This window comes from Dendropsophus ebraccatus, chromosome 11, assembly GCF_027789765.1.
Source record: "Dendropsophus ebraccatus isolate aDenEbr1 chromosome 11, aDenEbr1.pat, whole genome shotgun sequence".
NCBI classification, from domain to species: domain Eukaryota; kingdom Metazoa; phylum Chordata; class Amphibia; order Anura; family Hylidae; genus Dendropsophus; species Dendropsophus ebraccatus.
This window is the reverse complement of record NC_091464.1, coordinates 3,237,678-3,263,753: the sequence shown is the minus strand read 5'-3', so window position 1 is coordinate 3,263,753 and position 26,076 is coordinate 3,237,678. Positions and strand designations below refer to the sequence as shown.

At 51.4% G+C, this 26,076-nt stretch overlaps 1 protein-coding gene across 1 annotated transcript in view; it reads left to right on the top strand.

Moving 5' to 3' along the window:
• The window catches only part of TBC1D22B (TBC1 domain family member 22B), a 72,675-nt gene extending 46,599 nt beyond the window's left edge, over positions 1 to 26,076 (top strand). The window contains exons 8-13 of the mRNA XM_069945421.1: positions 8,136 to 8,250; positions 9,664 to 9,770; positions 16,609 to 16,684; positions 20,630 to 20,757; positions 20,879 to 20,974; positions 24,352 to 26,076. Coding sequence (XP_069801522.1) covers positions 8,136 to 8,250; positions 9,664 to 9,770; positions 16,609 to 16,684; positions 20,630 to 20,757; positions 20,879 to 20,974; positions 24,352 to 24,480 — 651 coding nt within the window. The 3' untranslated portion in view covers positions 24,481 to 26,076. The remainder of the gene's footprint in view (positions 1 to 8,135; positions 8,251 to 9,663; positions 9,771 to 16,608; positions 16,685 to 20,629; positions 20,758 to 20,878; positions 20,975 to 24,351) is intronic.

The following is a 26,076-nucleotide window of genomic DNA, read 5'->3' as shown; positions in this document are numbered from 1 at the left end:
AGATCAGTGCGATCAGCGCTCCCTGCCGGTCTCCTCTGTGCTGCAGATCAGTGTGATCAGCACTCCCGGACAGCGTCTCCTCTGTGCTGCAGATCAGTGTGATCAGCGTTCCCTGCCGGTCTCCTCTGTGCTGCAGATCAGTGTGATCAGCACTCCCTGCCCGGTCTCCTCCGTGCTGCAGATTAGTGTGATCAGCGCTCCCTGCCCGGTCTCCTCCGTGCTGCAGATCAGTGTGATCAGCGCTCCCTGCCCGGTCTCCTCTGTGGTGCAGATCAGTGTGATCAGTGCTCCCTGCCCGGTCTCCTCTGTGCTGCAGATCAGTGTGATCAGCGCTCCCTGCCCGGTCTCCTCCGTGCTGTAGATCAGTGTGATCAGTGCTCCCTGCCGCGTCTCCTCCGTGCTGCAGATTAGTGTGGATCAGCGCTCCCTGCCGGTCTCCTCCTGTGCTGCAGATCAGTGTGATCAGCGCTCCCTGCCCGGGTCTCCTCTGTGGTGCAGATCAGTGTGATCAGTGCTCCCTGCCCGGTCTCCTCTGTGCTGCAGATCAGTGTGATCAGCGCTCCCTGCCCGGTCTCCTCCATGCTGTAGATCAGTGCGATCAGTGCTCCCTGCCCGGTCTCCTCTGTGCTGCAGATCAGTGTGATCAGTGCTCCCTGCCCGGTCTCCTCTGTGCTGCAGATCAGTGTGATCAGCGCTCCCTGCCCGGTCTCCTCTGTGCTGCAGATCAGTGTGATCAGTGTTCCCTGCCCGGTCTCCTCCGTGCTGCAGATCAGTGTGATCAGTGCTCCCTGCCCGGTCTCCTCCATGCTGCAGATCAGTGTGATCAGCGCTCCCTGCCCGGTCTCCTCTGTGCTGCAGATCAGTGTGATCAGTGCTCCCTGCCCGGTCTCCTCTGTGCTGCAGATCAGTGTGATCAGCGCTCCCTGCCCGGTCTCCTCTGTGCTGCAGATCATTGTGATCAGTGCTCCCTGCCCGGTCTCCTCTGTGCTGCAGATCATTGTGATCAGTGCTCCCTGCCCGGTCTCCTCTGTGCTGCAGATCATTGTGATCAGTGCTCCCTGCCCGGTCTCCTCTGTGCTGCAGATCAGTGTGATCAGTGCTCCCTGCCCGGTCTCCTCTGTGCTGCAGATCAGTGTGATCAGTGCTCCCTGCCCGGTCTCCTCCGTGCTGCAGATGAGTGCGATCAGCACTCCTGGACAGCATCTCCTCTGTGCTGCAGATCAGTGCGATCAGCGCTCCCTGCCGGTCTCCTCTGTGCTGCAGATCAGTGCGATCAGCGCTCCCTGCCGGTCTCCTCTGTGCTGCAGATCAGTGTGATCAGCACTCCCGGACAGCGTCTCCTCTGTGCTGCAGATCAGTGTGATCAGCGTTCCCTGCCGGTCTCCTCTGTGCTGCAGATCAGTGTGATCAGCACTCCCTGCCCGGTCTCCTCCGTGCTGCAGATCAGTGTGATCAGCGCTCCCTGCCCGGCCAGCGTCTCCTCTGTGCTGCAGATCAGTGCGATCAGTGCTCCCTGCCCGGCCAGCGTCTCCTCCGTGCTGCAGATTAGTGCGATCATCGATCCCTGCCCGGTCTCCTCCGTGCTGCAGATCAGTGTGATCAGTGTTCCCTGCCCGGTCTCCTCCGTGCTGCAGATCAGTGTGATCAGCGCTCCCTGCCCGGTCTCCTCCGTGCTGCAGATTAGTGTGATCAGCGCTCCCTGCCCGGTCTCCTCCGTGCTGCAGATCAGTGTGATCAGTGCTCCCTGCCCGGTCTCCTCTGTGCTGCAGATCAGTGTGATCAGCGCTCCCTGCCCGGTCTCCTCTGTGCTGCAGATCAGTGTGATCAGTGTTCCCTGCCCGGTCTCCTCCTGTGCTGCAGATCAGTGTGATCAGTGCTCCCTGCCCGGTCTCCTCTGTGCTGCAGATCAGTGTGATCAGCGCTCCCTGCCCACGTCTCCTCTGTGCTGCAGATCAGTGCTGATCAGTGCTCCCTGCCCGGTCTCCTCTGTGCTGCAGATCAGTGTGATCAGTGCTCCCTGCCCGGTCTCCTCTGTGCTGCAGATTAGTGTGATCAGCGCTCCCTGCCCGGTCTCCTCTGTGCTGCAGATCAGTGTGATCAGTGTTCCCTGCCCGGTCTCCTCTGTGCTGCAGATCAGTGTGATCAGTGTTCCCTGCCCGGCCAGCGTCTCCTCTGTGCTGCAGATCAGTGTGATCAGTGTTCCCTGCCCGGCCAGCGTCTCCTCTGTGCTGCAGATCAGTGCGATCAGTGCTCCCTGCCCGGTCTCCTCTGTGCTGCAGATCAGTGTGATCAGCGCTCCCTGCCCGGTCTCCTCTGTGCTGCAGATCAGTGTGATCAGCGCTCCCTGCCCGGTCTCCTCCGTGCTGCAGATCAGTGTGATCAGCGCTCCCTGCCCGGTCTCCTCTGTGCTGCAGATCAGTGTGATCAGCACTCCCTGCCCGGTCTCCTCCGTGCTGCAGATTAGTGTGATCAGCGCTCCCTGCCCGGTCTCCTCCGTGCTGCAGATCAGTGCGGTCAGTGCTCCCTGCATCTTTCTACAACTGGCTGCACTGCTGGCAGGACATGATGGGAGTTGTAGTTTAATAACAGAGTCACATGGATTTGGGGACTGTTTATTAGTCCTGTGCTCTCTAACGTGATTTTCAAAAAAGTACAACTCCCACCAAATACTACTGGCAGTGCATGATGGGAGTTCTAGTTTGTCAGCAGCTGAAAAGCCACTGATTGGGAAACAAAGATTTAGGAGGAGAGTTTATGTAGTGCTGTGCTCTCCAACATGTGCCTCTCCAGTTGCTGCAAAACTACAACTCCCATCATGCACTGCTGGCAGGACATGATGGGACACCTGCAGAGTCACTGGTTGGAAAACGCTGATTTAGGCTGACAGGGGCCAAGTTATCTAGGGGGCAGCGGAACACTATAATAGGGGGGGTAGCGACACACTATAATAGGGGGGGTAACGGCACACTATAATAGGGGGGACAGCGGCACACTATAACAGGGGGGGGACAGCAGCACACTATAATAGGGGGGGTAGCGGCACACTATAATAGTGGGGACAGCGGCACACTATAATAGGGGGGGTAGCGGCACACTATAATAGGGGGGGTAGCGGCACACTATAATAGGGGGGGACTGCAGCACATTATAATGGGGGGGGTAGCAGCACACTACAATAGGGGGGGTAGCGGCACATTATAATGGGGGGGTAGCAGCACACTACAATAGGGGGGACAGTGGCACACTATAATGGGGGGGTAGAAGCTCACTATAATAGGGGGGACAGCGGCACACTATAATAGGGGGGGTAGCGGCACACTATAATGGGGGGGTAGCAGCACACTTTAATAGGTGGGACAGCTGCACATTATAATGGGGGGGTAGCAGCTCACTATAATAGGGGGGACAGCGGCACACTATAATAGGGGGGGTAGCGGCACACTATAATAGGGGGGGTAGCGGCATACTATAATAGGGGGGGTAGCGGCACACTATAATAGGGGGGGGTAGCGGCACACTATAATAGGGGGGGGTAGCGGCACACTATAATAGGGGGGGGTAGTGGCACACTATAATAGGGGGGTAGCGGCACATTATAATAGGGGGGGTAGCGGCACACTATAATGGGGGGGGCAGCTGCACATTATAATGGGGGGGGTAGCGGCACACTATAATAAGGGGGGTAGCGGCACACTATAATGGGGGGGCAGCGGCACACTATAATGGGGGGGCAGCAGCACACTATAACGGGGGGGGCAGTGGCACACTAGAATGGGGGGGGAGCAGCGGCACACTATAATGGGGGGCAGTGGCACACTATAATAGGGGGGGCAGCGGCACACTATAATAGGGGGGGCAGCGGCACAGTTCATAAGGGCAAAATGTCAAAGTTCTTTTTGCACAAAGAGGGGCACAACTACACATAGGGGCACAAAGGGGGCCAAACTAAAGACATGGACACTAAGAGGGTCCTATTAATGTTTGGCGGCATAATGATAGGAGCTTGTATAGAGGAGGGGAAGGTGCTGACAAAGTAAAGTGCCTGAGATGTTTGCCTGGCAGAGGAGGCATCTATAAGGAGGCTACACAGAGGAGCCATCTATAAGGAGGCTACACAGAGGAGCCATCTATAAGGAGGCTACACAGAGGAGCCATCTATAAGGGGGCTACACAGAGGAGCCATCTATAAGGGGGCTACACAGAGGAGCCATCTATAAGGGGGCTACACAGAGGAAGCATCTATAAGGGGGCTACACAGAGGGGGCATCTATAAGGGGGCTACACAGAGGAGCCATCTATAAGGAGGCTACACAGAGGAGCCATCTATAAGGAGGCTACACAGAGGAGCCATCTATAAGGGGGCTACACAGAGGAGCCATCTATAAGGGGGCTACACAGAGGAGCCATCTATAAGGGGGCTACACAGGAGCCATCTATAAGGGGGCTACACAGAGGAAGCATCTATAAGGGGGCTACACAGAGGAGCCATCTATAAGGGGGCTACACAGAGGAAGCATCTATAAGGGGGCTACACAGAGGAGCCATCTATAAGGGGGCTACACAGAGGAAGCATCTATAAGGGGGCTACACAGAGGAGCAATCTATAAGGGGGCTACACAGAGGAGCCATCTATAAGGGGGATAATACACAGAGGAGCCATCTATAAGGAGGATAATACACAGAGGAGCCATCTATAAGGGGGATAATACACAGAGGAGGCATCTATAAGGGGGATAATACACAGAGGAGGCATCTATAAGGGGGATAATACACAGAGGAGCCATCTATAAGGGGGATAATACACAGAGGAGCCATCTATAAGGGGGATAATACACAGAGGAGCCATCTATAAGGGGGATAATACACAGAGGAGCCATCTATAAGGGGGATAATACACAGAGGAGCCATCTATAAGGGGGATAATACACAGAGGAGCCATCTATAAGGATAATACACAGAGGAGCCATCTATAAGGATAATACACAGAGGAGCCATCTATAAGGATAATACACAGAGGAGCCATCTATAAGGGGGATAATACACAGAGGAGCCATCTATAAGGGGGATAATACACAGAGGAGCCATCTATAAGGGGGATAATACACAGAGGAGCCATCTATAAGGATAATACACAGAGGAGCCATCTATAAGGGGGATAATACACAGAGGAGCCATCTATAAGGGGGATAATACACAGAGGAGCCATCTATAAGGGGGATAATACACAGAGGAGCCATCTATAAGGGGGATAATACACAGAGGAGCCATCTATAAGGGGGATAATACACAGAGGAGCCATCTATAAGGGGGATAATACACAGAGGAGCCATCTATAAGGGGGATAATACACAGAGGAGACATCTATAAGGGGGATAATACACAGAGGAGCCATCTATAAGGATAATACACAGAGGAGCCATCTATAAGGATAATACACAGAGGAGTCATCTATAAGGGGGATAATACACAGAGGAGCCATCTATAAGGAGGATAATACACAGAGGAGCCATCTATAAGGATAATACACAGAGGAGTCATCTATAAGGGGCTACACAGAGGAGCCATCTATAAGGATAATACACAGAGGAGCCATCTATAAGGGGGATAATACACAGAGGAGCCATCTATAAGGATAATACACAGAGGAGCCATCTATAAGGGGGATAATACACAGAGGAGCCATCTATAAGGGGGATAATACACAGAGGAGTCATCTATAAGGGGGATAATACACAGAGGAGTCATCTATAAGGGGGATAATACACAGAGGAGTCATCTATAAGGAGAATAATACACAGAGGAGCCATCTGTAAGGAGGATAATACACAGAGGAGCCATCTGTAAGGAGGATAATACACAGAGGAGTCATCTGTAAGGAGAATAATACACAGAGGAGCCATCTATAAGGATAATACACAGAGGAGCCATCTGTAAGGAGGATAATACACAGAGGAGTCATCTATAAGGATAATACACAGAGGAGCCATCTATAAGGATAATACACAGAGGAGCCATCTATAAGGGGGCTACACAGAGGGGGCATCTATAAGGGGGATAATACACAGAGGAGCCATCTATAAGGGGGATAATACACAGAGGAGCCATCTATAAGGATAATACACAGAGGAGCCATCTATAAGGGGGATAATACACAGAGGAGCCATCTATAAGGATAATACACAGAGGAGCCATCTATAAGGAGGATAATACACAGAGGAGCCATCTATAAGGAGGATAATACACAGAGGAGTCATCTATAAGGGGGATAATACACAGAGGAGTCATCTATAAGGGGGATAATACACAGAGGAGTCATCTATAAGGGGGATAATACACAGAGGACCCATCTGTAAGGAGGCTACACAGAGGGGGCATCCGTAAGGACGCTACACAGAGGGGGCATCCATAAGGAGGTTACACAGAGGGGGCATCCATAAGAAGGCTACACAGAGGAGCCATCTATAAGGGGGCTACACAGAGGGGGCATCTATAAGGGGGCTACACAGAGGAGCCATCTATAAGGGGGCTACACAGAGGGGGCATCTATAAGGGGGCTACACAGAGGGGGCATCTATAAGGATAATACACAGAGGAGCCATCTATAAGGGGGCTACACAGAGGGGACATCTATAAGAGGGCTACACAGAGGGGGCATCTATAAGGAGGCTACACAGAGGGGGCATCTATAAGGGGGCTACACAGAGGGGGCATCTATAAGGAGGATAATACACAGAGGAGCCATCTATAAGGAGGATAATACACAGAGGAGCCATCTATAAGGAGGATAATACACAGAGGAGCCATCTGTAAGGGGGATAATACACAGAGGGGCCATCTATAAGGAGGATAATACACAGAGGAGCCATCTATAAGGGGGCTACACAGAGGAGCCATCTATAAGGATAATACACAGAGGGGGCATCTATAAGGGGGCTACACAGAGGGGGCATCTATAAGGATAATACACAGAGGGGGCATCTATAAGGAGGATAATACACAGAGGGGGCATCTATAAGGAGGATAATACACAGAGGGGGCATCTATAAGGAGGATAATACACAGAGGAGCCATCTGTAAGGGGGCTACACAGAGGAGCCATCTATAAGGGGGCTACACAGAGGAGCCATCTATAAGGATAATACACAGAGGGGGCATCTATAAGGGGGCTACACAGAGGGGGCATCTATAAGGGGGCTACACAGAGGGGGCATCTATAAGGATAATACACAGAGGAGCCATCTATAAGGGGGCTACACAGAGGAGCCATCTATAAGGATAATACACAGAGGGGGCATCTATAAGGGGGATAATACACAGAGGGGGCATCTATAAGGGGGCTACACAGAGGAGCCATCTATAAGGAGGATAATACACAGAGGAGCCATCTATAAGGGGGATAATACACAGAGGAGCCATCTATAAGGATAATACACAGAGGAGCCATCTATAAGGATAATACACAGAGGAGCCATCTATAAGGGGGCTACACAGAGGAGCCATCTATAAGGATAATACACAGAGGGGGCATCTATAAGGGGGCTACACAGAGGGGGCATCTATAAGGGGGCTACACAGAGGGGGCATCTATAAGGAGGATAATACACAGAGGAGCCATCTATAAGGAGGATAATACACAGAGGAGCCATCTATAAGGGGGCTACACAGAGGGGGCATCTATAAGGGGGCTACACAGAGGAGCCATCTATAAGGGGGCTACACAGAGGGGGCATCTATAAAAGGGCTACACAGAGGAAGCATCTATAAGGGGGCTACACAGAGGAGCCATCTATAAGGAGGATAATACACAGAGGGGGCATCTATAAGGGGGCTACACAGAGGGGGCATCTATAAGGGGGCTACACAGAGGGGGCATCTATAAGGAGGATAATACACAGGGGGCATCTATAAGGGGGCTACACAGAGGGCACCTCTAAGGGGACCTGCAGTTTTACAGTCACCACATGGTTTCCTCCACAAAGGGGCCCGCTGAGGCTCTGTCACCCAAGGGGCCCACATATATATATATATATATATAAAATAGACCCCCCCCCCCCCCCCTTTTAAGAAAAGCTACACACAATATGTCCATATATTTCTATTATTTATGCCCCTTTTGTGTTCTCTTCTCCTGTCAGATCTTTGAGAGAATCCTGTTCATCTGGGCCATCCGGCACCCTGCCAGCGGTTATGTCCAGGGAATCAATGATCTGGTCACTCCATTCTTTGTGGTGTTTCTGACGGAGCATGTTGGTGAGGATGCATTGTGTAGTATCATGGCACTGCTGACACTGTTAGGGACACATCGCACCTTTCCTATGTCCGTGTCTTTTCCCATAGAGGAGAAAAATGTTTTTTTTTTTCTCCTGTGCAAAGTGTCCATTGTTTTTCCAAGCCCCCTGAACGCTCAATAGCCTCCTCTTCCCTCCCATCTCCTCCCCCGCTTGATTTCTGTAATAGTCTACCTTTTCTGTGCTGCAGCATGTAATGAGGTTAACAGCTGACCACTATTTTATGCCTCTTCTTCGGCTCGGGTCTGAGGGCAGCCGTTACTCCGCATGCCTGTAGTGTCCCCTGCTGTTAACCCCTTCTGTGCTGCAGTGTGTAATTTCTCTGCATGCCTGTAGTGTCCCCTGCTGTTAACCCCTTCTGTGCTGCAGTGTGTAATTTCTCTGCATGCCTGTAGTGTCCCCTGCTGTTAACCCCTTCTGTGCTGCAGTGTCTAATTTTGCTGCATGGCTGTAGTGTCCCCTGCTGTTAACCCCTTCTGTGCTGCAGTAAATACTCCGCATGCCTGTAGTGTCACCTGCTGTTAACCCCTTCTGTGCTGCAGTGTCTAATTTCGCTGCATGGCTGTAGTGTCCCCTGCTGTTAACCCCTTCTGTGCTGCAGTGCATTATTTATCTGAATCCCTGAAAGCATGTGACACACTATCCATGTCTCGTGTGCTGTACAACCCAACATTTACATTACCTCCTCAGCGCCTCTTATGAGGGAACTGACTGGGCACTGAGCCCTAACTAGTTATACTGATGACGCAGGACGCTGCGGGGGGCGGGGCTTATTCACAGTGAAGTCCCGGAACCTACGGCAACATGATGGCGGCGGCTGCCATTTTTAAAATAAGCAAAATCTTATTCTCAATTTTTAAAAAAAAGAAAATTGTAAGGTCCCCTAAGGGCAACTTGATTAATCCCTCGGCCCAATGGTCACATACAGTTTGTTTCAAAATATTTAAAAATTTAAAAAATTCTGGTCCTGTCTGTTCAACCCCCTGCTGCAAAATGACGTTCCCACATGAAGGAGATCCCGGAGCATCATGACGTGAGGAGCTCTGTAAAGTGAGCTCAGAAACTGTGAGGAGGAGGAGGAGCGGCCGCCATCCGCTCCCTGGTCCTCGCTGTTACTGACAGTCTGTGGGCAGAGCACCAGGGCATACAGCAGCTAATAAGTACTGGAAGACTGGAGATTTTTTTTCATAGAAGTAAATTACAAATCTCTGGCTCTTTGTGACACCAGTTGATTTGAAAGAATTTTTTTTTTTTGCTGAACTTCCCCTTTAAGGCCACAGTATGTGCGGGATTAAAGTGAGTCTTGCTGGGTGTGCGCCTTCCCGCCTGGTGTATACATTGCACTAACGTGTCTGTCTTCTCTTCATGTTTATAGAAGATGATGTAGAAAACTTTGATGTGGGCACCCTGTCCCCCGAAACCCTAAGGAACATAGAAGCCGATAGTTTCTGGTCAATGAGTAAATTACTGGACGGCATTCAGGTAGGAGACGCGGCTCATAGTATACGGCCTCATAGCCAAATCCCGATAACGACTGATACACCCGGCAGATCCGTGTCCGAAACCTCTGACGGCCCCGTTATTCTGAGGGATGCTTAATGCTACAGAAATCCCTGCACTGGCTGTAGCGGTGTATACAGTGATGTGTATAGGGATCCCTGCACTGGCTGTGGCGGTGTATACAGTGATGTGTATAGGGATCCCTGCACTGGCTGTAGCGGTGTATACAGGGATCCCTGCACTGGCTGTAGCGGTGTATACAGTGATGTGTATAGGGATCCCTGCACTGGCTGTGGCGGTGTATACAGTGATGTGTATAGGGATCCCTGCACTGGCTGTAGCGGTGTATATAGGGATCCCTGCACTGGCTGTAGCGGTGTATATAGTGATGTGTATATAGGGATCCCTGCACTGGCTGTGGCGGTGTATACAGTGATGTGTATATAGGGATCCCTGCACTGGCTGTAGCGGTGTATACAGTGATGTGTATAGGGATCCCTGCACTGGCTGTAGCGGTGTATACAGTGATGTGTATAGGGATCCCTGCACTGGCTGTAGCGGTGTATACAGTGATGTGTATAGGGATCCCTGCACTGGCTGTAGCGGTGTATACAGTGATGTTTATAGGGATCCCTGCACTGGCTGTAGCGGTGTATACAGGGATCCCTGCACTGGCTGTAGCTGTGTATACAGTGATGTGTATAGGGATCCCTGCACTGGCTGTAGCGGTGTATACAGTGATGTGTATAGGGATCCCTGCACTGGCTGTAGCTGTGTATACAGTGATGTGTATAGGGATCCCTGCACTGGCTGTAGCGGTGTATACAGTGATGTGTATAGGGATCCCTGCACTGGCTGTAGCGGTGTATACAGTGATGTGTATAGGGATCCCTGCACTGGCTGTAGCTGTGTATACAGTGATGTGTATAGGGATCCCTGCACTGGCTGTGGCGGTGTATACAGTGATGTGTATAGGGATCCCTGCACTGGCTGTAGCGGTGTATACAGTGATGTGTATAGGGATCCCTGCACTGGCTGTAGCGATGTATACAGTGATGTGTATAGGGATCCCTGCACTGGCTGTAGCGGTGTATACAGTGATGTGTATAGGGATCCCTGCACTGGCTGTGGCGGTGTATACAGTGATGTGTATAGGGATCCCTGCACTGGCTGTAGCTGTGTATACAGTGATGTGTATAGGGATCCCTGCACTGGCTGTAGCTGTGTATACAGTGATGTGTATAGGGATCCCTGCACTGGCTGTAGCTGTGTATACAGTGATGTGTATAGGGATCCCTGCACTGGCTGTAGCTGTGTATACAGTGATGTGTATATAGGGATCCCTGCACTGGCTGTAGCGGTGTATACAGTGATGTGTATAGGGATCCCTGCACTGGCTGTAGCGGTGTATACAGTGATGTGTATAGGGATCCCTGCACTGGCTGTAGTGGTGTATACAGTGATGTGTATAGGGATCCCTGCACTGGCTGTAGCGGTGTATACAGTGATGTGTATATAGGGATCCCTGCACTGGCTGTGGCGGTGTATACAGTGATGTGTATATAGGGTAGGCCTGCACTGCTGTAGCGGTGTATACAGTGATGTGTATAGGGATCCCTGCACTGGCTGTAGCGGTGTATACAGTGATGTGTATATAGGGATCCCTGCACTGGCTGTAGCTGTGTATAGGAATCCCTGCACTGGCTGTGGCGGTGTATACAGTGATGTGTATAGGGATCCCTGCACTGGCTGTAGCGGTGTATACAGTGATGTGTATAGGGATCCCTGCACTGGCTGTAGCGGTGTATACAGGGATCCCTGCACTGGCTGTAGCGGTGTATACAGTGATGTGTATATAGGGATCCCTGCACTGGCTGTAGCGGTGTATACAGGGATCCCTGCACTGGCTGTAGCGGTGTATATAGTGATGTGTATAGGGATCCCTGCACTGGCTGTAGCGGTGTATACAGTGATGTGTATAGGGATCCCTGCACTGGCTGTAGCGGTGTATAGGGATCCTGCACTGGCTGTAGCGGTGTATACAGGGATGTGTATAGGGATCCACTGCACTGGCTGTTAGCGGTGTATACAGTGATGTGTATAGGGATCCCCTGCACTGGCTGTAGCGGTGTATACAGTGATGTGTATAGGGATCCTGCACTGGCTGTAGCCGGTTGTATACAGTGATGTGTATATAGGGATCCCTGCACTGGCCTGTAGCGGTGTATAGGGAATCCCTGCACTGGTCTGTAGCGGTGTATAGGGATCCCCTGCAACTGGCTGTAGCTGTGTATACAGTGATGTGTATAGGGATCCCTGCACTGGCTGTAGCGGTGTATACAGTGATGTGTATATAGGGATCCCTGCACTGGCTGTAGCTGTGTATACAGTGATGTGTATATAGGGATCCCTGCACTGGCTGTAGCGGTGTATACAGTGATGTGTATAGGGATCCCTGCACTGGCTGTAGCGGTGTATACAGTGATGTGTATAGGGATCCCTGCACTGGCTGTAGCGGTGTATACAGTGATGTGTATACAGGGATCCCTGCACTGGCTGTAGCGGTGTATACAGTGATGTGTATATAGGGATCCCTGCACTGGCTGTAGTGGTGTATAGGGATCCCTGCACTGGCTGTAGTGGTGTATACAGTGATGTGTATAGGGATCCCTGCACTGGCTGTAGCGGTGTATACAGTGATGTGTATAGGGATCCCTGCACTGGCTGTAGCGGTGTATACAGTGATGTGTATAGGGATCCCTGCACTGGCTGTAGCGGTGTATACAGTGATGTGTATAGGATCCCTGCACTGGCTGTAGCGGTTGTATACAGTGATGTGTATAGGGATCCCTGCACTGGCTGTAGCGGTGTATACAGTGATGTGTATAGGGATCCCTGCACTGGCTGTAGCGGTGTATACAGTGATGTGTATATAGGATCCCTGCACTGGCTGTAGCGTTGTATACAGGGATCCCTGCACTGGCTGTAGCGGTGTATACAGTGATGTGTATAGGGATCCCTGCACTGGCTGTAGCGGTGTATACAGTGATGTGTATAGGGATCCCTGCACTGGCTGTAGCGGTGTATACAGGGATGTGTATAGGGATCCCTGCACTGGCTGTAGCGGTGTATACAGGGATGTGTATAGGGATCCCTGCACTGGCTGTAGCGGTGTATACAGTGATGTGTATAGGGATCCCTGCACTGGCTTGTAGCGGTGTACAGGTTTTTGGGGGGGATTTCCACTGTGATGGTTTGGGGTATAGGGATCCCTGCACTGGCTGTAGCGGTGTATACAGTGATGTGTATACAGGGATCCCTGCACTGGCTGTAGCTGTGTATACAGTGATGTGTATAGGGATCCCTGCACTGGCTGTAGTGGTGTATACAGTGATGTGTATAGGGATCCCTGCACTGGCTGTAGCGGTGTATACAGTGATGTGTATATAGGGATCCCTGCACTGGCTGTAGCTGTGTATACAGTGATGTGTATAGGGATCCCTGCACTGGCTGTGGCGGTGTATACAGGGATCCCTGCACTGGCTGTAGCGGTGTATACAGTGATGTGTATAGGGATCACTGCACTGGCTGTAGCGGTGTATACAGTGATGTGTATAGGGATCACTGCACTGGCTGTAGCGGTGTATACAGTGATGTGTATAGGGATCCCTGCACTGGCTGTAGTGGTGTATACAGGGATCCCTGCACTGGCTGTAGCGGTGTATACAGGGATCCCTGCACTGGCTGTAGCGGTGTATACAGTGATGTGTATAGGGATCCCTGCACTGGCTGTGGCGGTGTATACAGTGATGTGGATAGGGATCCCTGCACTGGCTGTAGTGGTGTATACAGTGATGTGTATAGGGATCCCTGCACTGGCTGTAGCGGTGTATACAGTGATGTGTATAGGGATCCCTGCACTGGCTGTAGCGGTGTATACAGGGATGTGTATAGGGATCCCTGCACTGGCTGTAGCGGTGTATACAGTGATGTGTATATAGGGATCACTGCACTGGCTGTAGCGGTGTATAGGGATCCCTGCACTGGCTGTAGCGGTGTATACAGTGATGTGTATAGGGATCCCTGCACTGGCTGTAGCGGTGTATACAGTGATGTGTATAGGGATCCCTGCACTGGCTGTAGCGGTGTATACAGTGATGTATATAGGGATCCCTGCACTGGCTGTAGCGGTGTATACAGTGATGTGTATAGGGATCCCTGCACTGGCTGTAGCGGTGTATACAGTGATGTGTATAGGGATCCCTGCACTGGCTGTAGCGGTGTATACAGGGATCCCTGCACTGGCTGTAGCGGTGTATACAGTGATGTGTATAGGGATCCCTGCACTGGCTGTAGCGGTGTATACAGTGATGTGTATAGGGATCCCTGCACTGGCTGTAGCGGTGTATACAGGGATGTGTATAGGGATCCCTGCACTGGCTGTAGCGGTGTATACAGTGATGTGTATAGGGATCCCTGCACTGGCTGTAGCGGTGTATACAGTGATGTGTATAGGGATCCCTGCACTGGCTGTAGCGGTGTATACAGGGATCCCTGCACTGGCTGTAGTGGTGTATATAGTGATGTGTATACAGGGATCCCTGCACTGGCTGTAGCGGTGTATACAGTGATGTGTATAGGGATCCCTGCACTGGCTGTAGCGGTGTATACAGTGATGTGTATAGGGATCCCTGCACTGGCTGTAGTGGTGTATACAGTGATGTGTATAGGGATCCCTGCACTGGCTGTAGCGGTGTATACAGTGATGTGTATATAGGGATCCCTGCACTGGCTGTAGCTGTGTATACAGTGATGTATATAGGGATCCCTGCACTGGCTGTGGCGGTGTATACAGGGATCCCTGCACTGGCTGTAGCGGTGTATACAGTGATGTGTATAGGGATCACTGCACTGGCTGTAGCGGTGTATACAGTGATGTGTATAGGGATCACTGCACTGGCTGTAGCGGTGTATACAGTGATGTGTATAGGGATCCCTGCACTGGCTGTAGTGGTGTATACAGGGATCCCTGCACTGGCTGTAGCGGTGTATACAGGGATCCCTGCACTGGCTGTAGCGGTGTATACAGTGATGTGTATAGGGATCCCTGCACTGGCTGTAGCTGTGTATAGGGATCCCTGCACTGGCTGTAGCTGTGTATACAGTGATGTGTATAGGGATCCCTGCACTGGCTGTAGCGGTGTATACAGTGATGTGTATAGGGATCCCTGCACTGGCTGTGGCGGTGTATACAGTGATGTGTATAGGGATCCCTGCCCTGGCTGTAGCGGTGTATACAGTGATGTATATAGGGATCCCTGCACTGGCTGTGGCGGTGTATACAGTGATGTGTATAGGGATCCCTGCACTGGCTGTAGCGGTGTATACAGTGATGTGTATAGGGATCCCTGCACTGGCTGTAGCGGTGTATACAGTGATGTGTATAGGGATCCCTGCACTGGCTGTAGTGGTGTATACAGGGATCCCTGCACTGGCTGTAGCGGTGTATACAGGGATCCCTGCACTGGCTGTAGCGGTGTATACAGTGATGTGTATAGGGATCCCTGCACTGGCTGTAGCTGTGTATACAGTGATGTGTATAGGGATCCCTGCACTGGCTGTAGCGGTGTATACAGTGATGTGTATAGGGATCCCTGCACTGGCTGTAGCGGTGTATACAGTGATGTGTATAGGGATCCCTGCACTGGCTGTGGCGGTGTATACAGTGATGTGTATAGGGATCCCTGCACTGGCTGTAGCTGTGTATACAGTGATGTGTATAGGGATCCCTGCACTGGCTGTAGCGGTGTATACAGTGATGTGTATAGGGATCCCTGCACTGGCTGTAGCGGTGTATACAGTGATGTGTATATAGGGATCCCTGCACTGGCTGTAGCGGTGTATACAGTGATGTGTATAGGGATCCCTGCACTGGCTGTAGCTGTGTATGCAGTGATGTGTATAGGGATCCCTGCACTGGCTGTAGCGGTGTATACAGTGATGTGTATAGGGATCCCTGCACTGGCTGTAGCGGTGTATACAGTGATGTGTATATAGGGATCACTGCACTGGCTGTAGCGGTGTATAGGGATCCCTGCACTGGCTGTAGCGGTGTATATAGTGATGTGTATATAGGGATCCCTGCACTGGCTGTGGCGGTGTATACAGTGATGTGTATAGGGATCCCTGCAAATCTATTGGCCCTATGTTATATCTGCAACTTCAGACATGTGAATTGGGCCTTAGACATACCGAATGTACCAGATTTATCACAATGATGATCCATCCCCCTTCACCAAACCTGGCGGAGGAGTGTCTAAGTCATGTCATGTGTGTCTGACGTGTCCCCTGTGGCACGTGCCAGACGTGTCGCTCATGTGTGTGTCGGACATGGCGCTCGTGTATGTGTGTGTCAGACGTGTCCCCTGTGGCACGTGTCGGGCGTGTAACGTGTGTGTGTGTCGGACGTGTGTGTGTGTGTGTGTCGGACTTGTCGCTTGTGTGTGTGTGTGTGTCGGATGTGTCGCTCGTGTGTGTGTGTGTGTGTGTGTGTGTGTCGGATGTGTCGCTTGTGTGTGTGTGTGTGTGTGTCGGATGTGTCGCTCGTGTGTGTGTGTGTCGGACTTGTGGCGTGTGTGTGTGTGTTGGACGTGTCGCTCGTGTGTGTGTGTGTCGGATGCGCGCTCGTGTGTGTGTGTCGGACATGTCCGGTCAGGCCCCATGAAGCCTCTGGGCAGGAAGCTGTGTCTTCCCGATACTCCGTCTCTCCGTAGTTTTCAGCGTATCGCCTGATCTCCGTTTTTCTTGTCCTTTTTCTCAGGATAACTACACGTTTGCTCAGCCTGGAATTCAGAAGAACGTGAAAGCTCTCGAAGAACTCGTCAGCCGAATTGATGGTTTGTTCCTATTGTTGGCATGCTGGGGACGTTCAGCGAGGGGGACGTTGTCTGCTGCTGCGCATTTCACCAGTACCTGAAATTGGCCGCACGTGTGACTGTTCCCTAAAGGTCGCTGTCAGAGATGGCGTGGCGGCTGGAGTACAGTCATGCGGCATTACCGGTGGATCCAACCACTGCAGCCAACCTGTAACCTCCAGGCCACGTTGTGCTCCTCTCTAGTTACCCTGTCACTGTGCCGTAGTACATGAGCTGCCTCTCTAGCCAAACCATATCCTTAATCCGTGTGCCGTATGCAGGTTAGGCTTAAAGAGACCTCTGACCCTTGACAATCCAGAGTCATGCAATGGAGGCTCAGACTCCCTACTCCTAGCAGTACCCCTACCACATGTTGTCAGCGGACGTGCCATTGACTTGTATTGGTGCTGACGTGTATTGTGCGCAGCCTAGGAGGGATCTGTCAGTGGTGTGCAGCAGTCACATGTCCTTTGCACCCTCAGCATGTTTCTAGTGCCTGCATTGTCATCAGGGGGTCATCTAGACAAAGTGAATGTTAGTATGGACGCCTTATAGCCGCACTCACTAAGGTACGAGGCGCAGAAAGAGCTGTGAGATTAACATCCGTCATTCCCCAAGTGTGAACAACTCCATCGAGGGCAGCCGCAGCCGTCAGGTCTGGAGGACGATGTGCCTGATCTGTACGAGAGTGTAACACAACGTCACTAGATGCAACACATATATGTAGTACCTGCGGATGGTGAGCCAATGTACAGATGTAACACGTCACTAGATGCAACACATATCTGTAGTAGCTGCGGATGGTGAGCCAATGTACAGATGTAACACAACGTCACTAGATATATACACTCAGCGGCCACTTTATTAGGTAGACCATGCTAGTAACGGGTCGGACCCCCTTTTGCCTTAAGAACTGCCTCAATTCTTCGTGGCATAGATACAACAAGGTGCTGGAAGCTTCCTCAGAGATTTTGGTCCATAGTGACATGATGACATCACACAGTTGCCGCAGATTTGTCGGCTGCACATCCATGATGCCAATCTCCCGTTCCACCACATCCCAAAGATGCTCTATTGGATTGAGATCTGATGACTGTGGAGGCCATTGGAGTACAGTGACCTCATTGTCACGTTCAAGAAACCAGTCTGAGATGATTCTAGCTTTATGACATGGCGCATTATCCTGCTGAAAGTAGCCATCAGATGTTGGGTCCATTGTGGTCATAAAGGGATGGACATGGTCAGCAACAATACTCAGGTAGGCTGTGGCGTTGTAACCATGCTCAATTGGTACCAAGGGGCCCAAAGAGTGCCAAGAAAATATTCCCCACACCATGACACCACCACCACCACCAGCCTGAACCGTTGATACAAGGCAGGATGGATCCATGCTTTCATGTTGTTGACGCCAAATTCTGACCCTACCATCCGAATGTCGCAGCAGAAATCGAGACTCATCAGACCAGGCAACGTTTTTCCAATCTTCTACTGTCCAATTTCGATGAGCTTGTGCAAATTGTAGCCTCAGTTTCCTGTTCTTAGCTGAGCGGAGTGGCCCCCGGTGTGGTCTTCTGCTGCTGTAGCCCATCTGCCTCAGAGTTGGCCGTACTGTGCGTTCAGAGATGCTCTTCTGCCTACCTTGGCTGTAACGGTTGGCTATTTGAGTCACTGTTGCCTTTCTATCAGCTGGAACCAGTCTGCCCATTCTCCTCTGACCTCTGGCATCAACAAGGCATTTCCGCCCACAGAACTGCCGCTCACTGGATGGTTTTTCTTTTTCGGACCATTCTCTGTAAACCCTAGAGATGGTTGTGCGTGAAAATCCCAGTAGATCAGCAGTTTCTGAAATACTCAGACCAGCCCTTCTGGCACCAACAACCATGCCACGTTCAAAGGCCTCACATCACCTTTCTTCCCCATACTGATGCTCGGTTTGAACTGCAGGAGATTGTCTTGACCATGTCTACATGCCTAAATGCATGTAGACATGTGATTGGCTGATTAGAAATTAACGTGCAGTTGGACAGGTGTACCTAATAAAGTGGCCGGTGAGTGTATGTAGTAGCTGCGGATGGTGAGCCAATGTACAGATGCAACAGAACAAAGACTTTCGTTACACTCGGCTGTCGGCCTGTCAGGCTGCTGCTAGTAGAAGCCAGTGGCCGAGCCAAACAAATCACTCTGGTTATTACCCCTGTTGTGAGGGCAGCTATGGCCAGTGGGGTGGGGGTATTGTTATAGTGGGGGTATTGTTATGGTGGAGATGAAGGGGTGGGGGTATTGTTTAGGTGGGGGTATTGTTATAGTGGGGGTATTGTTATGGCGGAGATGAAGGGGTGGGGATATTGTTATGGTGGGGATATTGTTATAGTGGGGGTATTGTTATAGTGGGGGTATTGTTCTGGTGAAGGGGTAGGGGTATTGTTATATTGGGGGTATTGTTATGGCGGAGATGAAGGGGTGGGGGTATTGTTATGGCAGAGGTGATGGATTGGGGCTATAGTTATGGCGGAGGTGAAGGGTTGGGGTTATTGTTATAGTGGGGGTATTGTTATAGTGGGGGTATTGTTATGGCGGAGGTGAAGGGTTGGGGTTATTGTTATAGTGGGGGTATTGTTATAGTGGGGGTATTGTTATGGCGAAGGTGAAGGGTTGGGGTTATTGTTATAGTGGGGGTATTGTTATAGTGGGGGTATTGTTATGGCGGAGATGAAGGGGTGGGGGTATTGTTATAGTGGGGGTATTGTTATAGTGGGGGTATTGTTATATTTGGGGTATTGTTATAGTGGGGATATTGTTATGGCGGAGATGAAGGGGTGGGGGTATTGTTATAGTGGGGGTATTGTTATAGTGGGGGTATTGTTATAGTGGGGGTATTGTTATAGTGGGGGTATTGTTATATTTGGGGTATTGTTATAGTGGGGGTATTGTTATAGTGGGGATATTGTTATGGCGGAGATGCAGGGGTATTGTTATAGTGGGGCTATAGTTATGGCGGAGGTGAAGGGGTGGGGGTATTGTTATGGTGGGGGTATTGTTATAGTGGGGGTGGGTTGGGAGCCGTTGAGGTGGTAGTGCTTTGACACTGAGGTAGAGGGCACTTGGATGCAGTCACCTGACGTTCTGTGACACACGGCTGTATCTGGACAGTCCTGCAACACCTGCAGCGCTCCTGGCATCATCATGGGAGGGAAGCGTATCGGCCATCTTAGCTTCCTTTCATTGGCAAGAAGCTTATCAGCCGTCTGCCTCCTGAAGCCCCTATTACTCAGGGAGATTCAGAGGAGCAAAGGAGAGCCGACCTGTCCGATCAGCCTTTGGCCTGCTACCGGCACTATAACATGCAATGGCAGCGAGCAGGTAAGATGGGGGGGGGAGGGGCACGAGGTTGGGTGGTGCAGGGAGCTGCCGAATATGGCCGATAATCGCTTTGTGTAATAGGGCCTTAACTCAATGCCGCTCCTCCCCGGTTGCTGGGAAAAGCTGGGTCCAGTCCTAGGAAAATGGGAGACGTTTCCGAGGACTGGATCCAGCTTTTCTCGGCAGGGAGCAGAAGAGAGGTGAAGGGCAACCGGCTGATAAGTTTCACTAAACGGCCGAATCTCTCATCCTACAGTGATACATGATGCCGGGAGGTCTGTGGATCCATCCCACGTATACAGACCATACTCACATGACCTGTCTGTAAGAGGCCAACAGCATTGTGGGTAACAAAGCCTAAGGAACAGGCGGCTCCTTACTGTATTCACCCATCCGTGTGCAGCTTCTTCCCTTTGAAGTTGGAGTGCCACCTATCTCTTAGCGGTTGTTATACGGTGGAGCCTGGAGTGGGGATGCGCAGCCACGAGCTAGACTAATGACCACTGATGGTTGGAGGACTTGATGTTTGGGTATATTCTTCTCACCCTTTCCTTCCCTTCCCTATAGGCCAGGTGCACAGTCATCTCCAGAAGTATGAGGTAGAATATTTGCAGTTTGCCTTTCGATGGATGAACAATCTGCTGATGCGGGAGCTTCCCTTGCGATGTACCATCCGGCTGTGGGATACTTACCAGGTACTGGGGGCTTCCTGTGTGATACTCACCTGTCTGTCGTCCTGATGTGTAACATGAGATTATAGACCTTGTGCAGCCGGGGTTCTTCCATGTAATCTCCCACCATTTCCCCCTGTCACAGGCAGAACCGGAAGGCTTCTCCCATTTCCACCTTTACGTTTGTGCAGCATTTCTTATAAAATGGCGGAAAGAGATTCTAGATGAAGAAGATTTTCAGGTTTGTACTGACGTCCAGGTGGGGAGGCCTGTGCCGGGTTATAAGCAATAGACATTGGTGTGTAGTTATTGGCTCAGCGACTCGGGTGACAGATAGATGGGGGGGGGGGGTAATCCTGCTGTGGATGCTATCTCCCAAGGATAATGCGGGGGGGGGGGGGGGGGGGGGATCAGGCTGTGCCGGGGGGGGGGGATCAGGCTGTGCCAGGGGGGCAGGCTGTGCCGGGGGGGGGGGGGGGGGGGGGGGGGGGCAGGCTGTGACGTGTTCCTGAGCTTCTGCCACAACTGTTAGGTGAGGTGCAAAGCTTCTATCCCGAAAATTACAGGGGTAATTGGACTTGTTATTATCTATTCAGCCTTCGTCCCCCAGTTTTCAGCTGCTGCTTTCTGCTTATAACACAAAAATCTGCGTGTGAGCTTTTCAACCCCCCCCCCCCCGCATGTCACCTCCGGTACCGGCAACGTCCACCACCCTCCGGATCTCACCTCCGGTACCGGCAATGTCCACCACCCCCCGGATCTCACCTCCCGGTGCCGGCATCGTCCACCACCCCCACCCGCCGGATGTCACCTCCCGGTGAGATACAGCGGGGGACATCATGTTCGTGTGATGCCAGTCTGAGGAACTACTGCTCCCAGACATCCCATAAGTGTCTTCCACTCTGTCCTAGGATATGGCACAGTGGAAGACACTTATGGGATGGCTGGGAGCAATAGTTCCACAGACTGGCATCACACAAACATGATGTCCCCCGCCGTATCTCACCTCCTGGTGGCCGCCCGCAGGGGGGGTTGTTGAGATGCGTCTGCGTGCCACCGGGAGGTGAGATCCGGGGGTTGGTGGATGTTGCCTCGGCCGGCACCGGGAGGAGAGATCCGGGGGGTGGTGGACGTTGCCGCAGGCGGCCACTGGGAGGTGATATGCGCGGGGGGTTGGGGTGGACGTGCCGTGGGCGGCCACCGGGGGGATGAGATGCGGGGTGGGCACAGCCGGCTCCGGGAGGTGAGATGTGAGGGGGGCGGGGGGTGGACGTGCCGCGGGCGGCCACCAGGGGGATAAGATGGGGGGCGGCCACCGGGAGGTGAATTCGGGACGGACGGGCACTGGGTGGTGAGATGCAGGGGGGCGGGGGAGCTGCTGTCAGAGAGGGAGACAGTGATCATCATCAGCAGCAGTCACTGTCTCAGTGTCCTCCCTCGCTTCAGTGGACTGGGTGAGAAGCGCTAACCCGGCCCCTTGAAGAGATGGCGGACACGTGATGCCGTCTCGGAGGGTGGGGGCCAGGAGCAGGGAGCGTGTCGGGTTGGACTGAGGTCTGATGATTCTCTGCAATCTGTGGGGGTGAGTGCAGCCGGATAACAGCAAAACTGTGAAGAATCCATAATAACTTTATATTGGAAAGATGGAAAGCTACGGGTGGGCAGCGTATTAATGCAAAAATAATTTTGGGGGGAATACCCCTTTAACCCCTTACTGAAGAGCTGCACACACACATGCCCCTGCCCTGGTCCGCGGTCATTACCTGAGCAGGTCCGCCATTGTCCCATCTCAGTCCAGGAAGCGGCTGGATGCGGACGACAGCTCTGGACTCGGGGATGTAAGTAGATGTAATGGTTTTCACCCACCCCCTCCCCAGCGATGACCCACGCTCCCGGCCGGTGTACCCCTTTAAGTATTGTGAACGTAAAATTGCCAAAGCTTTTTATAGTAAAATTTAAAAAACAAACAATATTTGTTTATAAAGATATAAAATATGTAAAATAAAAGATATAAAACTGCAGTTACCCCCCCCCCCTCCAAACCTCTAATGTTTGCTGACTCCTGTGATTTTCTTGCCCCATTGAAGGACATTGCAGTCAGAGCATAATAGGTTGCACTCTCCTCAGTAATGTGCAGGTACGGGAACCTCTGTGTCTATGCTTGTAGCTGGGATAGTCCGTCCTCTAGATCCCTGCACCTCTCTACCTGAACTCTGCCTCACGGAATATTAAATGGAATGTCTGTGTGTCATTATCAAATTATAAGAAAATAGAGGGAAAAATTAGCTTTTTTTAAGCTCAGTGTAGTTTTTGGGCGTGCGCTGTGTGCATGGGCGTGCGATGTGTGCATGGGCGTGCGCGGTATGCTGGGCGTGCGCTGTGTGCATGGGCGTGCGCTGTGTGCATGGGCGTGCGCGGTATGCTGGACGTGCGATGTGTGCATGGGCGTGCGCTGTGTGCATGGGCGTGCGCGGTATGCTGGGCGTGCGCTGTTTGCTGGCCACAGCATAGTTTAAAGGGGTAGTTCACCCTCCAAAAAATTTGTTCAAATCAACTGGTGCAGAGGTATCAGCAGAGAGCACTGTGTCACACTGGAGAGAATACACCACTTCATGCAGGACATACAGCAGCTGATAAGTACTGAAAGACTGGAGATTTTTAACCTCTTGATTACCCATGCCATAAGCTCACGTCATGGTGCCGTTAGCGCAACCCCTCCCTGAACCCCCCTATGACCCAGCTCTGGTCTGCGCGGCTCCCAGCTAATTAACAATCTAAATGCAGCTGTCCTGCAAAATGCAAAACTGACTGCTGCATCTAAACGTCTTTTAAGCCCATCACCTGGTGGTCTAGTGGCCAGATCACACACCCCCGATTGTGGAGGGGCCATCCATCCTTTTTGGCTTATTTTATTGTTTACTATTTGCTGGTCACCATTATAGAGTACAGAACCACAAAAAGAAATCAGTGAGACCTCAGCCGCCATGGCCTTATATACACGGAGGAGGAGGAGAGCGTTGGCCCAGTCATCAGAGGGCTGTGTAGAAGTAAATTACGAATCACTAGAACTTTCCAACACCAGTTGATTTGACAGAATTTTTTCCTTGAGTTCCCCTTTAAAGACTACCTGTCACGCCCCGTGCCAGCCGACCCCCCGGTGGAGACCCTTATACTTACCCAATGCACAAAGTCCTGCTCCCAAGATATCGACGTCGGAAGCCTTGTGCGCGCTCATCAGAGATGACAATGACTGCTCTATTCATTCTCTATGAGCATCGGACTCCTCTCTGATGAGCGCACTGGGCTTCCGACGGCGATATCTCGGCAACAGGAGCGGGACTTCGTGCACGGGGTAAGTATAAGGGTCTCCACCGGGGGGTCAGCCGTGCTCTGCCCCGGCACGGGCCGTGACAGGTCCTCTTTAGTATGTAGCTACAGTCTATTTATAAAACATATATCTAGGCAACACATTCCCTTTAATATTTTGGTGTCTAGTCCTCAATATATTTCCAGTCTGGGCAGATCCTCCTGGGGGGGGGGGGGTAGTGTTAGCGGCCGCTTGTCTGATCCAGACATCGGGGTAACTTGGATATTGCGTCTGGTTGTGTTTCCGTGTAGGGATTACTTATGCTGCTCCAGAACCTGCCGACCATTCACTGGGGCAATGAGGAGATCGGCCTCCTCCTGGCAGAAGCCTACAGACTGAAGTACATGTTTGCCGATGCTCCCAACCACTATCGTCGGTAAGACGTCCTCCGCTCCGTGGCTTAGCACTCCAGGACTCCCGGACGAGGCGTGGACGCTTTACTCCGGGGCCTCCTACAGAATCCTCACTCATTGGGACTTTTTTTAAGCATTTGTGTGTGAGTAATGACTGAACCTGTGACCGACCGTGTACAGATAATTTGTATATTAGCAGAATTTCATATGTATATGGATAGAAATGTACATAACTTAAATTTATTTGTAAAGTGTGATTGTCTTGACCTCATTCGAGCGTTATATGCTTTGTCTTTGTTAAAAGAAAAAATTGTGGCTACTGTGTAAAGTGTGCAAACTTTTATGGTTCTTAACTAAAGAAAAGTGAAACGACACTCCCACGAGAAGCCAAAAGCTTTGAACTTTGAATGTTATGTAATAACTCCACCAGAACGGGGACTCCCGACTCCATTTCTCGGCTGCATCCCGCGGCGCAGCTTCTTGTAGTCCCTGGAATGTGCACAAGTATTGTATGAGCATCACTCAGGGACGGCCGCCAGAAATCGAGGGGAATCTTGTGTTATTCTTCACTGGAGCACATATCACTCCACACGGGACTGACCGGGGAGTACCAGACGTGTACTGTGATTTCTGTCAGGTACTGCAGGGTGGAGACGTATTACACGGCCCCGATCTGCTAGATTGGCACTGGCCCGATCAGTATAATAAAGCAGCGCTGATCTGCTACTGAGCCTATTACTTGGCTCGATTATCGAGCAGCAAGGGCTGTGTATATGTCGTTAGTGATGTCTGTGCAGCCCTTGCTTTAAAGTGTATAATAAAGTATATACTTTACTTCTCTACGCTGCCCTGTATCTTCCGGGCTTCTCCCCGCCAAAGCCAATCTCTGAAGTTACAGGCCCATCAGCCAATCACTGTCCGCAGCTGTTGCATCCTAGCCAGTGATTGGCTGAGCGGCCTGTAACTACATAGACTGGTGTTCCCCGGCAGCTGGGGGGGGGGGGGGGGGGAGAGAAGCCAGGACGACACCAGGAGCGCAGAGAGGTAACGGATGAACTTTAGTCATTTATTTACAGATTCATCAGCCGTCTGCTGTGCATCCTTATTGCGCACCCAGCGGCGATGATCTTAGGTCAGGACCTAAAGACACGATCAGCCGATGATCATTGTCTTTATCACGCGGAGCGATGATCTGCCGAATCGGCCTGATAAGCAGCAGATTATCGCTCTGTGTAATAGAAGTGCCATTATTGCCGCGGCCTACTCAAGTTGTGCTGATTTGCATCAATGTTCATAAGGAACGGACATTGTGTGAAACGTGAAGCATTGTCTGCATCATTCATTCTGCGCAGTAATGGAGCCCAGTAAAGTGCAATTATGGAACGGCATTGGATCGGACAGGAAGGCCTGTGGTCGTTGACCATCTAACTGTGATAATGAATAAAGTAAGTGGATCCCTGCGTCTGGAAGACATTTCTCAGCATTGTGGCACTTTTTATTTTCTCTATCATGTGAATAAATGGAGAGGATATTTATAACAGGCGGAAACGCCGGTCTGAAGGTCGTCACCACCCGAAGCCTACACAAATGTGTATTACAATAAAAGATTGCTTCTTTCTACAA